General features: G+C 40.0%; 1 protein-coding gene across 3 annotated transcripts in view; it reads right to left on the bottom strand.

The window, feature by feature from the left end:
- Nucleotides 1-17,497, bottom strand: part of LOC121327553 (syntaxin-binding protein 5-like) — a 162,230-nt gene that overhangs the window by 77,203 nt on the left and 67,530 nt on the right. For all 3 annotated transcript variants that reach the window (XM_041271637.1, XM_041271639.1, XM_041271638.1), the window contains exon 3: nucleotides 3,693-3,774. In XM_041271637.1, coding sequence (XP_041127571.1) covers nucleotides 3,693-3,774 — 82 coding nt within the window. The remainder of the gene's footprint in view (nucleotides 1-3,692; nucleotides 3,775-17,497) is intronic.

The following is a 17,497-nucleotide window of genomic DNA, read 5'->3' as shown; positions in this document are numbered from 1 at the left end:
CTTTTGTGATATCATTTTGTGGTTTCTTTGATTAAATGATGTTAAATAAAATATCTAAATTGTGTTCACATAGTTTTCTTTAAATTGTGCCTCCATCTGAAAATACTAGATGATGCAAAATGTTTGGCCATAGCTGTAGCTTCTCTGGGCTGAGCTTCAAATCAAACTGAGACTGGAATTGGAGCAGCTGCAATGGAAGCTAAATACAGATTCCAAGGTGAGGATGATGATAAAATGTTACTTTTCTGTTTTGCAGGGTTGGAATTCAGAAGCTTAGCACTGCTTTCAGATCAATGTCCAGATGCAGACATTATTTTCCTTGTGCCAGGTTAAGCTGAAGATAAAACCCAACCTTGCGTACCAATCCGACAGTGATGACCATGGAAAGGGCTTCAGATTCCCGCAGGCACTTCAAATCCAGGTCGGTAAAGGCTTTTGGCCTTGTCTTTACTGGCTATTCTGAAGGTTTTCGTGACTGACAGGAACATATTATTGCTGGACTTAAACTCACTGTCAACAGATATTAAAATGTCTACCATTAAAAAATCTATTTATTCTAGCTCTCAGCATTAAAAAAACTGGAGACTGAATACTGGTCAGTTTAACTTCTTGCACTGACATAAACTGTCCTCAGAATGCTGTTGAGATTATCTGGACTTATTTCCTTAAAATGAATAGCTATATATGTTTTTCTTCAAGCCAATTAAGAATAATAACAGACAATGTTGCTGTTGTTTTGTGTTTTTGTTATCTTTGTTTTCTTCTATTTCATTTGCTCTTATGTGTTTATTGTTGACAGTTGCTGTAGCACTTACTTTTCATTTCTTTTTTTCAGGTGGACAACTGTGGAAAAGTTGGTGCTGTTCCAGTTCTCTGGAGTTTAATCCCCAAATATATTAAAGAAAATTGGTGGAATGTCACTCATTTTGTTGCCGTGGTTTTATAACTAATACATAAAATGGCAGTTTGTCATGGAATTTAGAATGTGGTGGTGCATGCTGATTTATACAGTGTGAAGTGGCTCATTAGTATTCAAGCCATCCGTATATGTTATTTTTTTCAGCACGGTCATGTGATGCTGTTTAACCAACCAGAGGTTGCTATTTTTTAAAGTCTTTTAATATATATATATATATATATATATATATATATATATATATATATATATATATATATATATATATATATATATATATAAAGCAGAAAGCGCCTTTGAAGAGTCAATCTGCACCGTACTGATGCAGATTTAATTTTGATGTTGCATTATTGGCTTTTTCATCCAGCTACTCTTTCTTGGGAGGAGAATTAGAGGTTGAACAATGGGAGGGTCCACTTGATGACCCATTCATTTGGACCTTGAATAAGGAGACGGATTTGACGTGCAGCTGCCAGGCGAACGTCTAATGCATATAGCTTTGGATATGTGAACTGGTCAACGAAGACCCATCTGATGCAGTCCATACTTGAAACTAAATGAGAAAACATAATCGATCCTGTGCAAAGCTTCTGAAACCTAAACAGATCAACATACCCTGCATGATGGATTGGGATGCCAAAAGATATATCTCAAATTTCTATACCTCCCTCCTTTATATTATGTTGAAAATCAACACTCAGCTACTGTATTCCTTATCTACAGCTACTTCAAACAGTATTAATGCAGTACAGCATGGTACCTCCTGCTTGTGCCAATGGGTACCATTTTTCAAAGGAGTCAAACAGGATGATGTGATTTGGGTACAGATACCCTTTCACCAGAAAGTAAACTGTGAATACAAGAACTATTTGGGGAACCTCAGACCTTTATTCATCCTTCACACAGAATCAATGGCATTCATAGCAAGTGATCCTTCCTAAAAAGTGAATAATTTGAAGTAACAAATATAATGCTATATATTAATTACAGGAGGTTACAGGGAAACTTGACTGTTTAATACAAATATGGAAATAATCTATTGAGTAATGCGTTTTCAATGTATAGATGTATGTATGTATACTGTGTATACAACTATCATACTTTACTTACAAATCTTTTTTTTTTTTAATATGTTAAAAGAAGACCTTTATTCAGTTGTCAACCACTGAGGCATCCACACCCTTATATATAAGGCTGATTTCATTCTGTTAAAAAACTCTACATACTTAGATTTCCATCTGGAGGCAACTATCATACTAATTGAAACATTAGCCAAATGAAAGCCACTGACACATTTAAATCTCTAAAGAATAGCTACTTCAGTGACATCAAAAATAAATATTGATTCACTAAGATGCTTTACTTATATTGTTTGATAGCACGCGTATAAACTTAACCAACACTGTTTATAACAAAAGCATACAAGCCGGTATGTCTGACCTACTCAAAGAGGAAAGCTGCACTGAAGTTTAAGTTAATGCATCTTCACACATTAGACCACTGGCAAAAGCATCACCTCTTTCATAGAGAAGGTACATGATTTCGACATGGTTGCTGTATTTGTTGCTAAGTGTGTTTTTTTTTTTTTTTTTGGTTTGTTTTGTTTTTTTCATTTAGACAGCTTGTAGTACATGGATAAAAAAAACAACTAATATGTGTTAATGTGGTTGTAGGATACATGGCTACAAGGCTGTCAAATAAACATGAATGGCAAATACAGTCTTTCCTGCCAAATTCTCTTTTTGTATTACAAACTGGTTTACACGTTATTTTGAATCCGCTGAGGCTGATGACCGATCCATTGTAAATCGATAATCTGGTGCATCTAGCTCACATGTTCAGATTATTTATAATTATACAGCATTCAAGGCCAGTGCAGTCACATGACACATTTCAATAGATCATCATTACATTTGGCAGGTTTTCCGGATTCATTATATGTGCAGTGTACATGTATACAATATAATGACTTTGTAATTGGCTAGAGATATTTATCAAGATCGTTTTAATTAGTGTTGTAATAACTTCTGGCACTGTCACTAAAAGCTGTTCTCAAAACATCCTGTGATTATCCCCTCATCAAAGTAATAATACTAGTTAAGCAGTATCAAAAGGAGAAGGTTATAATGAAAAATGCATTTTTATTTTTTATTTTAAGTTAAATGAATGAAAAGCTGTACACATTTTACGGGACAAATAAACAAAAGCTTTCAACACTGCATAAGCAGGCCTCTTCATCAGGTGTGAGAATAACAGATTATTTTACAAGCGTGGGGACTGATTTTCAAAGTGTTAACTCCAGCCTTTAATTAATTTTAAAAGAAAAAAAGCCCCTTCCTCATTTAGTTTCAATCAAACATTAAAATATTGATTTAAAAAAAAAAAAAAAACACATTATATTTGTATATACATTATTGACACATTTTATGTTAATTTCCTTAAGAAATAAAAATTCTCATAATGAAATCATGATGTGATTTTTAATCTGGGTCCTTTAACACCTTAAAAAATTATGAAGATATAGAGATTTGGAGAGCTATGGGGGGGGGGGGGTCTTTTAAATGTACTGTAGATGATTAATACAAACCTGCAAAAGAGGGTTGGAATTACTATAAACCGGAGGGTTTGCATATCACAAACAAAAATGTCCTTAACCTTGAAATGGCCTGATGTCATGAAATATGACAGTAGCACCAAACAGGGTTTGTGGTATGCAGGTCATTCAGTGTCTATAACAATTGAAGCATATGTTTGAATATCTGAGCAGCACTCCTACCTCATTGATTGGAAACTGGAGGTGTAGAACAGCTGCTTCACTGTCATGCTGACAATAGCAATCGACGCCAGGTCTGCCCAATCTGTCATGGTGAAGAGTCAAGGAGTCTGACAGTTTCTGTTAGGATTGAGCACAATTAGCTAAAATGCCATGTAGTAAAACCTGGACTAGCTCAGCATTCTCAGGAATGAAAGGTACCAGTTTTGAACAACTATCCATTGGTTACTCTCTCTTAGCTAATGCCTACAGGACCTTGAAAAATGAGCTCCTAATTGTCTGAGAAGGTACTTGTCATTGACTCATTCAACTCTAAACCATTCATCTGCAACTAATTGAAGACTTCAAAAGAAAAAATAATGGGCATGTCTCCTTTATTCTCCTTATGAAAAGCAAGAATTGTATTTGAAAATACTACTTACGCTATAGATACCATGTGAAAAAAAAAATAGTTATTTACAAGGATACATTAAAGGCATTCCTTTAAAACCACAGACACGGGAACATGTAAAACAGTTAAATAAATAATTCTTATAAAAAATCATTATCATCATCAATAAAGAGGAAACTGCATGCTGGTTCTTTAATTTTCTGTGTGCATCTGGAAAAAACTACACAATTAAATATTTTGTATTGATTTGTGATGAAGAATATGATCATACCACTGTTTTAACCAAAAATGAGTAGTTTCTCTCATAAGAAGTTATTCTCGAGTTAACCTTCTTAATCAAATTAGCCAGAAATATTCTTTCTTTAAGAATGATCACTTCGGCACATACAGCTGCGCATTATAATACTAATGCTGTTTGTGACAAATGTATTCTTGTTGCAGCCTGGAAACTGAGTCTGTGGCTATCTAATCAGTTTTGCAACAAAACGTAATGTAAATAGAATCTTTTATGCATTTCATTTCTTCTGTGTGATTCTTCTTTCTCCAAGAGTGAAGCACACTGCTAAGGCATACAGACAGATTGCTGTGGTGTACGTATATTGCATCTGAAACAAAAACACATTGGATATGCAAAAAAAAAAAAAAAATGGCAAGTTATCAAAAGTGCCCAGCCATTTAAAGTAGAGATATCAAAAACACAAGCCAAGCTTCAAGAAACCATTGGGGCAACCTTGCCCAGCACAAAGCAAATAGGTACAACTGTAAAACCGATGGGCACAATAAACGCGGATCAAACGCATGAAAAACACAAGCCAAGTTAGTAGAAACAATTGGGGCAACCTTGGCCCCCACCGCTTTGACAGTTGTGCCTATTTGCTTGGTGCTGGGCAAGGTTGCCCCAGTGGTTTCTTGAAGCTTGGCTTGTGTTTTTCCTATTGCTACTTTAAATGGCTGAGCACTTCTGATAACTTGGCGTTTTTGTTTCAGATATCTTTTTTTTTTTTTTTTTTTTTAACTTTATAACACACTACGGGAATAGCTAAATTGTTCAACAATCTTGAGGCAATGTATTGCCGTTTGGATAGTGTAAATGTAAATAATAGCCTAGTCTGATGAAAGGTTAAGATTCAAGTCTGTTTAGCATAGCGATTATATAGAGTGAAAGTATGACTAGTTAGGGCTCAAATCCTGCCATATATACTGATGCACAATGCAAACTCATTGGGCACATACATATTGTTATTTGCATTTTAAATAGTGAGCAGATAGGTTGATTGTTTGAGTAGTATTGTTCCTTGGAAAAACAAAACACTGAGCTCAAGTCATGTGATTTCATAAAAATGGCAGGTGCTCAGTGTTTGTTGTATTTGAATTCTGTTAAAATTACCAAAATTAGTTGAGTAAGAATCTGTATAAATAGCCATCGGCATGATTGCTATCGACATGATTGAAGGCAGCCTGTCTGTGAGAGAAGTTGCCTGGAGCATGAAATGTTCTGTTTCAGCAATCAGCAGACTAGTCCAGAGAAACCAGGAAATGAGCTCTGTGAGGGACAGGCCACGTCCTGGAAGGCAGAGTCACTACCTTTGAAGGTGCAGCTAAACATCCCACAGCAGTCTATCTAGAGGCTGATCAGGTCAATGCTGCAGGATTGTGTTAATGCTCAGGGAGGTCATACCTGATACTAATGCTGGAATGTTTTGATTTTGACAGTGTGTCATGTTTTATACTGAAAACATATCATGATTGTTTGATCTGCATTTTTGTTCCTATTTTCTGTGATTTTGTTTGACATCTGTTTTAAAATCTATTACAGTATTGCATTTCTTTTGTGTATCAATATATATGCCGGCACTGCAAAGATATTTCAGTCCATTTAATCAGACACAAGGTGCTTCGTCCCAAGAAACGTTAAATAGAAGACACTTCTTAGATATTGCCACCGCCAAAGAGAAAAGACAGTCCCAAAAGTCTACATTCCAAAAGTGTGTCAATTATTCATACTTTATTCATTAAAACAAGTTAAAAACAGGTACGTTGATGTGTTTCAGCATGTTGTCTTCATCAGAGCGTATTGAAAGCAGATTGAAATTCATTAGATCTATTAAATGCACCTGGAACTCATTGTCATTTAACACCTTACCCAATTACTAGAAATAGTAATCTAGCAATCAATGCATTCAATTCATATTAACAATCTGCTATGTATTGTAGTGGCAGCGTATCTGTTCTGCAGCAGGAAGACATGGAGACGGCACAGGATGCAGTTTAAAGAAGTGAAAACTGCTATTTTTATTGAAGCGTTGGAACAGCAGGCAAATGGACGCTCTCTTATTAAATGGTTTAGCTCAGATAAACAGCTCCAGGACACACAGCTACATGAAAACCACAACACGAGGTTCTCTCTCTGGTAGCGCAGGACAGTCTCTTTCAGACTCCGGGAGGTACTCTTTCGCTCGTGTCACTCTGCAGTCTCTCACTGGCGTTGGTGCGGCATACTTTCACTGGCTGAGGGGCACTTTCTCTTGGGTGGCACGGGACACTCTCTCTCAGACGGCAGTTGTGTCAAATATCAATCTCGCACTGTGCCAAAAACACTGCAACCTTTCTAGCCAATGGGAGCACATACTAATATTTTAACCAATGAAAATCCAGCCTCACTCAAAATTGCTTCAACCAATAATATTGCAGTTTATTAGAAGTGCTTTTCAAAAGATATTCTATTTAACAAGATACTCAACTCTACTTATTTTCAATGGAGACTTCCAGTGGTTATCAAGTGGTTATGTACATTGTCTTCAGCGCTATTCAAATGCTGGGGACTAAGTAGAATGTACAGATCAGTAATAAACAGTACATTTTTCTAAATAAGATTGTGGAACTCGTTTAAGCAACTACAAAGAAAATATTATAGGAAGGTTGGTGTTTCTTATGCGTTTCACTTAAAAACCAGATATCAGGGCGTCCAGGCTTGCTAATTCCTGCCACATGTATATAGATGCCAATTCCCAGGCTGTCCGGTCAAACCCGGACTGGTGGCAACCCTAATTCAGGAATGAGTGTTACACTCACAGGAAACCAAACATTTTCAGAACTCAAGCTCAAAATCTCAGAATGAGGATGATGAAGATGAATAATGGTTAAAAAAATTGCAAATATATAAAAGTCCGATGACTCCTGTAGTCCAGCTGGGCGTCTGTGGGCTTGCCTGTAAGCTGCCCAGAGCTGCATTGTCCTCCAACGCTGTAGCTCTGAGATGGCTGCACGTTGAGTCTGCAGTGTGAAAAAACCAGTCGGCTAATGGCACACACTTCGGAGGACAACGTATGTTCGTCTTTGCCACTCCCAAGTCAGCAGGGGGTGGTAGCTGTGAGCTGAGCCTAAAAGTAATTGGATATGCCAAATTGGGAGAAAACAATAAAATAATTGGAGATTATTAAATCCAAAAAAAAAAAGTTGGATGGAAAAAGGTCTGTTGGCAGTTCTCGTGCTTCGCTGCAACTTGGCGGGTGGACTACCGTTCCTCTCAATTTCCCGCCTAGATTGTCTATAGTCATGTGACATAATCACTGCACAATCGTGGTATTGGGCTAATTTCAAGATTTTCATGCAGCCCAAGAAATCACAATTATACAGGACCTTACTTATAGTTACAACCCCTTAAAAATAAAAAAAAAATGCCATTGCAATCATTTTTAGTTTATTTAATTAGGGCTTTAAATCAGGGAGATTGTTTTGCTGGCTGAGTTCTGTAAAATAAAGCAAAATAGAGAATAATCATGACATAGAAGTCGCCACTCACTGCCCAATTTCGAATGTCATTCCAATGTCATTCATGTTTATATCAATAAAAGCATGTTGTAAAGTATATTTAGATATTGAAATGTGTTTAAAGCACATGCCATTGAACTAATTTGTTGTGAAGGACTATATTAAAATGTTATTGTAATGGGAATTATGACATCACTGCACTGAGGAAGGCCATTGTTTTAATACAAAGCAATGGAATCTGCAGCAGATTTACAACATCCAGTAATGATGACGTTAATTACTAGTGATGTATTTACTTAATACATTGGCTACTTTATTTAGTTATTTATCCAATTTATTTAAATTCTATAAGTAATAGTTTTTCATATTGTTTATGCCACGAATGAATACTGTGCTTATACAGACCTGAAGGTACTGTAAGCTAATGTAAACATTTTTATAAGAAATTACAGAGCTTGTTTCTTTCAACTGTTGAGCTGGATTTAGAGAAGTGTTTTGTAAAATCTTTTTTAATTCATTTAAAAATACCTGTATTTAGTATTTTTTGTACTTTTTTAACACTGTTTTAAATTATATGTAGTGTGATTAGTAACAGAGTGTTTTTAAGTTGCAGTATGTCAAAAAAAAAAAAAAAAAAAAAAAATGTAGTTCCCTTTCAATTCGAATGACAACCATTACTGAATGGAAGAGCCTCTCTGACCGTCAATCTCTGAGCAAATATACAAAAGCTGCCCTATCAGGGCCCTGCTGTGAGGGGGAAGTCCCTCCCACCTCCTGCTGAAGAGGGACGTCCTCACAGTAGCACATCGACATTTTCTCTCTCATCTCTCTGAGACAGGTCGTACATTGCTTTTGCTTTTATGTACTGAATTTGGCTAATTTGTTGGATTTATCTGCAAATTAAAGATTAATTCACAGTAAAAATCGTGCTCAAGCATGTCTAAAAGAGTGCCCTTGCTTTATTTTCACGTCAGTTTTCTGGCTAGAGCTGGTTTCTACCCCTCTGAAGAGACTAGCGAGCGGCCATTGCTCTTTTCACTAGACAAGGCCTTCTGTAGTTGTTACACTGTGTGAGAGCTGTTGTGGTGCTGTAAGGAGACCCCGCTGGCTCACAGTGTCGTCCTCTATGCCGATTTAATCGGCCACAGGCTCGGGCCTACCGCCCCTCTCAATCTTCGGTTCTTAGCTAAGCTGCCAGGGCAGGACTAACATCGATCCTGTGCCAGGTTCCTAGGGCCAGAACACACGACCAAGGCACTGGCAGGTGAGTGAGACACCACTCCCCTTCTCCACGCAGGTACACACCGTCACAGTCGCCTCGAAGGCGCCCAAGCTTGGCCGAGCGGTGCTTCCTGGAGCTGGCAGAGACTGTAAGGGCTCAGCAGACCAAGCTGAAGACCCTATTGAAATCTCAGGGCAGGCTGCCCCCTACCACCGAGCAGCTCCAGCCCCCACAGTCTTGTTCCCCATCCCCTCTGCCTAGACCCCCTAGCCCAGGCAATCTGTCCTTGTCCTCATCCAGATCGGACGTCTCGGATCCAGCAGCCTCCATCGGGCAGGCCACAGTGGGAGGCTCCATAATGCCCTTGCCACACGTGTTGCAGAGGGAAGAGTTCCGAGCCCTAATGCAGTGTGCAGCTGCAGCCACGGACGTTCCCTGGCCGGCAGAACAAGAGGGAAAGGGAAACCGCTTCCACCAGCAGAAAGGGCACCCACAGCATGCCTGAGCAGCAAATGCCATGGCCATACTGGTGCTCTACCAGAATCAGTTGGCAGGGAGGCTGCAGTTGAGGGCTACACAGGCAGACAAGGGTGAGCTCCAGGTGGTGGTTAAGGCAATGACCGACCTAATAGGGGATTTAGGTCAGGCATCAGGGAGGTCGCCAGCGGCTCTGGTGGCTGTCCGCCGACATTTGTGGCTAACACAGGCTAAGGTCATGGAGCTCGAGAAGGTGGCGCTACTAGATGCCCCCATTACACCCGGGCAAACTTTCAGGGCAACCATTGATGTGAGCCTTGAGAGGTCCCACAAGGCCACGGAGGTCGCCTCAAAGTTCTCGAGCGTTCCAGCTTACAGCCAGCGCCCAAGGTGGCAAGCACGGCCTGCTGGGGTAAAAGGGTCTGAACATCACCCTCCACCCCAGACTAGACAATCAGGCAAAGGCACAGGCAGGGCCAGCGGTAGGGGACCACCGCAGGCCAGGGGTAACCGGTTCTCCAGCTGGAGACTGAGGCCTAAGAAAGACCAGACCCCTCCCAAGCCCAAGGGAGACCACCCCTGAGGGGCCCCGGCTACCACCAAACCCCCCATAACTGGCTGACCAAAGGCAACAACACATGGCAAGGCTGCACCCAGGACTCCTGGGTGCTATCAACTATGAGACATGGATATGCTCTACAATTCCGCATAGGTCCACCACACTTCAAGGGTGTGCTCCTCACCACCGTCGAACCAGCGAGGGTGATACTCCTTCAACAGGAGATCGCTAATCTTCGAAGGAAGAACGCTGTACACTTGGTAAGCCCAAGCGATGCCCTCAAACAGAGGAAGCTCAACATGTTGACAGCACATCGTATCCTCCAGTCCATCCAACCGGGAGACTGGTTCACATCTATTGACCTGCAAGACGCCTATTTTCACGTCCCAATCCGTCCCACGCACAGAAAATATCTGCGCTTCGCCTTTCAAGGCAACACGTATGAATTCCGCGTGCTGCCATTTGGCCTCTCGCTGGCGCCCCACACATTTTCAAAGTGCATGGATGCAGCACGGGCTCCACTTAGGCTGCGAGGTATTCGGATCCTAAACTATCTGGTCGATTGGTTGATTTGTCACACAGCCAAAAGCACGCGCAGAGGTGCACACAAAACACGTCATAGATCCTGTGGCAAAGTTGGGGCTCTCAATACATCAACAGAAGCACAACTTCGTACTGTCTCAGTCCACAGTGTTCCTGGGGATCAAACTGAACTTTGTGAGTATGCTTGCCTCAATGTCGGAGGAAGACAGAATTCGGTTGTTGGAGACCACACTCTCCCTATTCAGAGAGGACGCTCTCATACAGGTCAAACTATGTCAAAGGTTGTTGTGGCTGATGGCAGCCGCCTCGAGAATTCTTCCACTAGGGCTGCTGAGAAGCCTGGGTGAATACGCTCAAGTTGCACCCAGTCCGAGATTAGTACCGGCTGGTGCGAGTGTCCAGACAATGCTGGAAGACACTGGAGTGGTGGCTCCGTCCCAGCAATCTGTGCCTCGGATCTCCCCTCTGATCCCCTCGGATCCCCTCACAGAAGGGAAGTGATCACTACAGATGCCTCCAGTCTGGGCTGGGGAGCGGTCTGGAGCAGGAGAGTAATAAGAGGTCAGTGGAAGGGACTTTGGCAGCAAGCGCACATAAATGTGCAAGAGCTGCAAGCAGTGAGCCTGGTGTTATTATATTTTAGCCAGCAATTAGCACACAAACATGTGCTGGTCCAGACGGACAACACCACAGAGGTAGCCTACATAAATCACCAAGGCGGCCTACCCTCACCGGGCCTTCACCACGCAGCGCCCAGACTCCTGTCCTGGATGCACAGAAACCTGCGTTCCATCAGGGCAGTTCACCTCCCCGATGTGGACAACAAGGCAGCAGATCTCCTGTCCAGAGGAGCTCCGGACAGCTCAGAATGGAGGCTGCATCCTCAAGTGGTGGAGCAGACGTGGGAGAAGTTTTGGCCGGCACGAGTCGACTTCTTTGCCAAAGCCAAGTCCACTCATTGCCCCCTATGGTTCTCCATGGAGAGAGACGGGGGTCCCCTGGGAGTAGATGCGCTAGCTCACCCCTGGCCACAGAGGCTCTTGTATGCGTTCCCTCCGCTACCATTAATACCCCTGACACTAGAGAGGATCAGGGTGGAGAGAGCACAGATTCTGCTGGTTGCACCCAGATGGTCGAGACGCCCCTGGTTTGCTCTCCTCTCCGACATGTTGTCGGATCAGCCGTAGCAGCTCCCGCTGCACAAGGACCTCCTGAGCCAAGCGGAGGGGCTATTATGGCACCCGAACCCAGCCCAGCTCCAACTCTGGGTCTGGCCGTTGAACGGAGCTGTCTATTCAGATGAGGTTTGCCAGATGCAGTAGTAGAAACACTACAGTCTGCTAGGGCGCCGAGCACTAGAGCCCAGTACTCATATAAATGGAAAATTTTTCAAGACTGGTTCCTTGCCGAAGGTCACGATCTGTTGACTTGCCCAATTGAGACGATATTAACCTTCTTGCAACACCTGTTTCACGCAGGAAAATCAGCGTCCACTTTGAAGGTATACCTGGCAGCAATATCAGTGAGCCATGACAAAATTGACTCAGTCTCCCCTGGAGCACATTTCCTGGCAATGCAATTTCTTAAAGGGGCTCAGAGGCTTCATCCTCCCATGAAAAGTATGGTCCCCAAGTGGGATCTAGAACTGGTACTGCGGGCCCTTATGGGTCCCCCATTTGAGCCCACGGCATCAGCAGAACTGCGCCCTGTTTCATTAAAAGTGGCATTTTTAATAGCCATTACATCAGCGAGTAAGTGAGCTTCATGCACTGTCAATCAATGACACATGTATGACTTTCACTGGAAGTGACTCGCGGGTAACATTAAGAACAAATCCATCCTTTTTGCCAAAGGTGGCATCCTCATTCCATATTAACCAATCAGTGGTTTTGGAAACTTTCAGACCTCCCCCATGTATGGGTCAGTGGAGGACCGTAGACAAAACACGTTATGCCCAGTTCGGGTTCTGTGCTGTTATTTGGATAGAACGGCGTCTTGGAGACAGTCCAACCAGTTGTTTGTCTGCTATGGGTCCCGCTCTAGAGGTCAGGCCCTATCAAAGCAACGTCTAGCGCACTGGCAGATGCTATACACTTGGTGTATGAATAGACAGACTCCCCGTTACAGGGGGACATTACGGCCCATTCTACCAGGGGCCAAGCAACTTCATGGGCTTTCCTTCATGGTGCCTCCTTAGATGAGTTATGCAATGCTGCTACATGGACAGGTAGTCAGACGTTTGTACGATTTTACTGCCTTGATGTGACAAACCGAACAAGACCCTCTCTGGGCTCTAGAGTTTTTGCAGGCGGCATGCCCTTAGGCATCATGTGGGCTCTGATGCTATCACCGTGGGGCTGTACTGTCGGTAATCTGGAGCCACAACAGCTTTGGTACAGCTTTCCCATTCAGTAATGGTTGTCATTCGAATTGAAAGGGATGTTAGGTTATTAGCATAACCCTGGTTCCCTGAAAGAGAATGACAACCATTACCCTTCGAGGTCGTGTCTCCAGGTGACCTCTGATTTTGAAAGAAAATGCCGATGTGCTACTGTCAGGATGTCCCTCTTCAGCAGGAGGTGGTCGGGACTTCCCCCTCACAGCAGGGCCCTGATAGGTCAGCTTTTGTATATTTGCTCAGAAATTGATAGTCAGAGAGGCTCTTACATTCGGTAATGGTTGTCATTCTCTTTCAGGGAACCAGGGTTACGGTAATGATTTGCGGATGCAAATGCTCAATTAAGCTACTTATTTTATTCTCATATTAAGGCGAATGATAAAGGTAACAGTACAGCTATGACCAAAAGTTTTGCATCAACAAGAATTTTAGGATTGAGATATATTTAAAAAAAAAAAAAAAAAAAAAAAAAAAAACTATATGAACATTGAGATATTTTATTTAAAATTGTTTTATCAAAGAAACTACAAAATCCTATTGCAAAAGTCGTAATCGTAGTACAGTATTTCATGTTACATTTTTTTTATTTTTGTCAGTTTATCGTTAAGTACATGGAAAACTACAAAGTGGCATGCAGAACCAACAGATATTTTGTGGGATCCACATCTTTTGAAAACCCTTTGTAAGAAGCGATGAAGAGGGCAAATAACCTTGATATCAACAAATTTCCAAGGAAGGTTGATAAACAGGTTTCTTTTGGGTTTTATACTATATTTAAGAATCCCAACACACAATCAATGGAAATTACTTTTGAATCTGCTCAGACAGTGTGCCACCTTAGATTAGATTCTTTGTTCATATAACTTCTGTACAGAATATCCTACAAATACTTCTGATCAAATGATAATACCTGTTAAAAAAAAATTAAAAATCTCTGTGTCATATGTAAAGTGCTGCAACAGCACATAGGGCTTCGAGAGATTTACCAGGCAGAAAAATTGATTTTATTTTAATTAAATTTGGCACATTGAGACTGTGGGTCAAGGACATTTAATGTATGCCAATGTTAAAAAAATAAATAAAAAAAAACAGCTCTTATATTGTTTAATTTTTTAAACTAACAACAAAGATCAGTAAGATTTTTACAGGTATCACATCATTACCAAAGTTTAGCATTGTTAGGAATATTATTTAATTCACGTACAGGAATTAGTTTTGTTTGCAATAATCTCCACATTTTCTTTGTTATTATTTTTTGTTCTTAATTAATTTTCAGGCTGGTTGGTCCAGAAGCTGTTAATATGCTTCACCAGGCTCATTATCACACATTAAGCTGTCAATACATTCTGTTTCAACACTCTGGGGCGCATACTTTATGTTTGCTGTTTTTATTATGTTTTTTTTTCTTCTATTTTACAGCCTAGAAACACATTCAGCAAATAAATCATAACTATTTGAGTACATCTACATCAAAATGATTAACACATCAATTAATCCACCAGCACAATTCTGTAAAAATACAGCCTACAGCTGCAGAAATCTTGCACTCATGTTATATATTAGCCTCCTGGTTTTGTGCTAATGATCCATTTTGTTTCATTCTGTCCAGTGATAATGCTCTAGGTTTACAGATGCCTTTCAGATATAATCTTAAAGTACAATTTAATAGCTGTAATGGATTCATAAATAATGTACTTTTTTGACAAAGATTTATATCCACAATATACATTTACTAACATTTAGCAGATGTGTGCAGGGTGTACGTCATATAAAATGAACAACAAAGCACTGAGCTGATCACAATGATGTCATCTGGCAAGGAACACTACTTCAAAACAGTGAAAAGGATTATTTGTCACAATGTGTGCCATTGAATTTACAAATTTTACAGTGCACAATGTGCCATTTCTGGCAAAATACAGTACACTTATCCTGCTGGGCAAGGAATATAATTTAGATTTTTTAAAAAGTAAATATATAAATATAGTTGTGGTGAATTTCCCCATGACACAAACCTGAGCCAGCTAGGCTCCAGATTGAATTTACTGCACTGCACTAAAAGAGCCAAGCTCCACAAATGGTCTTAGACACCCTTTACACCATGTACTCGAACAGTGAGCACATGCACGGGAAATAATTACAAGTTGCTGTCAGTCCTCTGGTTGGGTGTTGTACCTCTCATGAGGTAGGAACGTGGCTAAGGCTGTATTTTTTTCACAGAAATGTACCCATTATTGTGTAATATGTAGTTCCCCGTGAAAATTCACAATAGTGTAAATATACATATTTTTCTCAATTAAAAATAAATACAGCAGAAGTTTGCCCTATTGACAGACTACCTGTTACACTGCATTTAAGAACATGGCAGGCGGTTTAGTTTGCTTCAGGTAAATGATTGAACACACTGCATAGAGTTTGCATGATTTCTATAAAATGTCTTCAATGGAAAAGACACCAGCTGCATCAAAGATCAAAAATATTTCTGCTAAATATCACTCTATCCAGAGTTTCTTTAAAAGGTGGACATAAAGAAAATATACAGTTTTGCATTTACTGTTTTTCAGGTAAGCATTTAAATATTTAGGAACATTAGTTGTATAACAAATCCAGAGAACATGATGAATTTTGAATGTGACAACACTATTTTTTCTGCTTTAATACATACTGTGTTTAATCGTGAAATATCTTGAAATACCTATTATTAGAAATAAGCTATGTTTCGCTGTGAAATAAATACAGCACTACTTGTGACATTTCCATTCCCTGACCTACATTACTGACTCTGACATAATGATATCAAACTAGTCAAATACATCATAGCAATTATGATCTGAACCACCAAAAAGTTCAGTGCATTATATGATTGTTGTATAACTTGTTCCTCATAACATTCACTTGTGGTCATGGTGGTTTCATACTAGCATAAATAAAATACAGTGCGGGCCAGTAATCAGTGTACAGTACATTCATATTTACTGATATCTGCTCCTGCCCAGGGGCTGTCAGTAGCATCTCGGCTGGATGCCTCTCCAACAGAACCATAAGATAACTAGCAATGCGTAAAAGTCAGTGAGCTAATGGCTCAATAATTAGGTCATGTTAGTTATAATGCCGGCGGCATTTTTCTTTTCTGTGGATGGAAATATATTTTTAAACAAACACTGATATCGTTAACCCAGCAAAAGCTCTTTTCACTAAATTGTCTAACTCCAATCATAGTAGAGATAGTCAGATGTGCACTATTACTGTGACTAATAATGATTAAATATGTCTTATTGTGTGTTGGGGGGGGGGGGGGGGGGGGGGGGGGGGGGTTGGGCGACACCTACAGTTGATAAGACCAGGTTTTGAATCATTTTATCTTTCATATATGTGTCTATTACATTGATCACAAAAACTGAAGCTACAGTACTTACTGTGTAAGTTATGTTAACTGACATCAGACAAGCCCAATCCACATTAAATTATTTTTATCTTGTATCTATTTTCCAGCCTACCTCTTTGACCCAGTTTGGTTTTAGTAATTTGTAGATTCCTGAATTCTAGGCATGCATATAATCCGAGAATCAATACACAGACAGCTAAGCAAGTTATTCTGTTACCCCAATGATGAAAGATGTTCATGTTTTCCATGTATCAATAATGATGTAGCACTGCAAGCTTTCACCTGAAAAGTGCACATGTTCATACCTTTCCCCAAAGCTGTTTTAATTTAATTGATGTTATGTAGAATAATGTTTCCTTTCTTTTGTAGAATGCAAACTGTTAGTCCTATTTCCTAAGCTGTGGTGCAAATGGAGAGACTTGAAAATAGCTGTGTAATTTTGTAGTGTTAGGATCAAACAAGACCGCCTTCTGCTCATTAAGGATAATTAATTTAGATAAAGCAGAACCAAATCAATTACTAGCAATGAGTCAGTTTGCATGATACAGCCTTGTCTTGCAATGAAGTTTAAGTATAATAAGGTTGAAAACAATTGAATACTCTTCAAAAACACAATCATAATAATAATAATAATAATAATAATAATAATATAATAATAATAATAATAATAATAATAATAACAACATCCATTTCTTCTAAGAGCCACACAACTGCAAGGAAAAAAACAAACAAACATTAGCTGAATTTTCATTGCAAAACAGTTGCGATATGAGAACCTATCAAATACCTTAGTTTTATCTGTAATGCTCTTTCAAAACAGCACGTGTCAAACAGGTAAGATTAGTAGAGTTTTTGGATGAGCTGTAGCCTCTTCAATATCATGCTAGTGAACCGGCTGACATATTGTACTATAAGCAGTGGTGAGACATTCCTTCAGGATGGAATGGCTGCAGGAATATCCATATACTTTAGCTGCCGGACACTTGGGCAGAGCTAATGAAATGTGAACGAGCTGGGGTGCTTTTATTTAACTTTATTTTTTTTTACTGTTGAGAAGTCTGC

This window comes from Polyodon spathula, chromosome 15 (genome assembly GCF_017654505.1).
Source record: "Polyodon spathula isolate WHYD16114869_AA chromosome 15, ASM1765450v1, whole genome shotgun sequence".
Classification (NCBI taxonomy): domain Eukaryota; kingdom Metazoa; phylum Chordata; class Actinopteri; order Acipenseriformes; family Polyodontidae; genus Polyodon; species Polyodon spathula.
The sequence above is the reverse complement of the archived record's forward strand: the minus strand, read 5'-3'. Positions and strand labels throughout refer to the sequence as shown.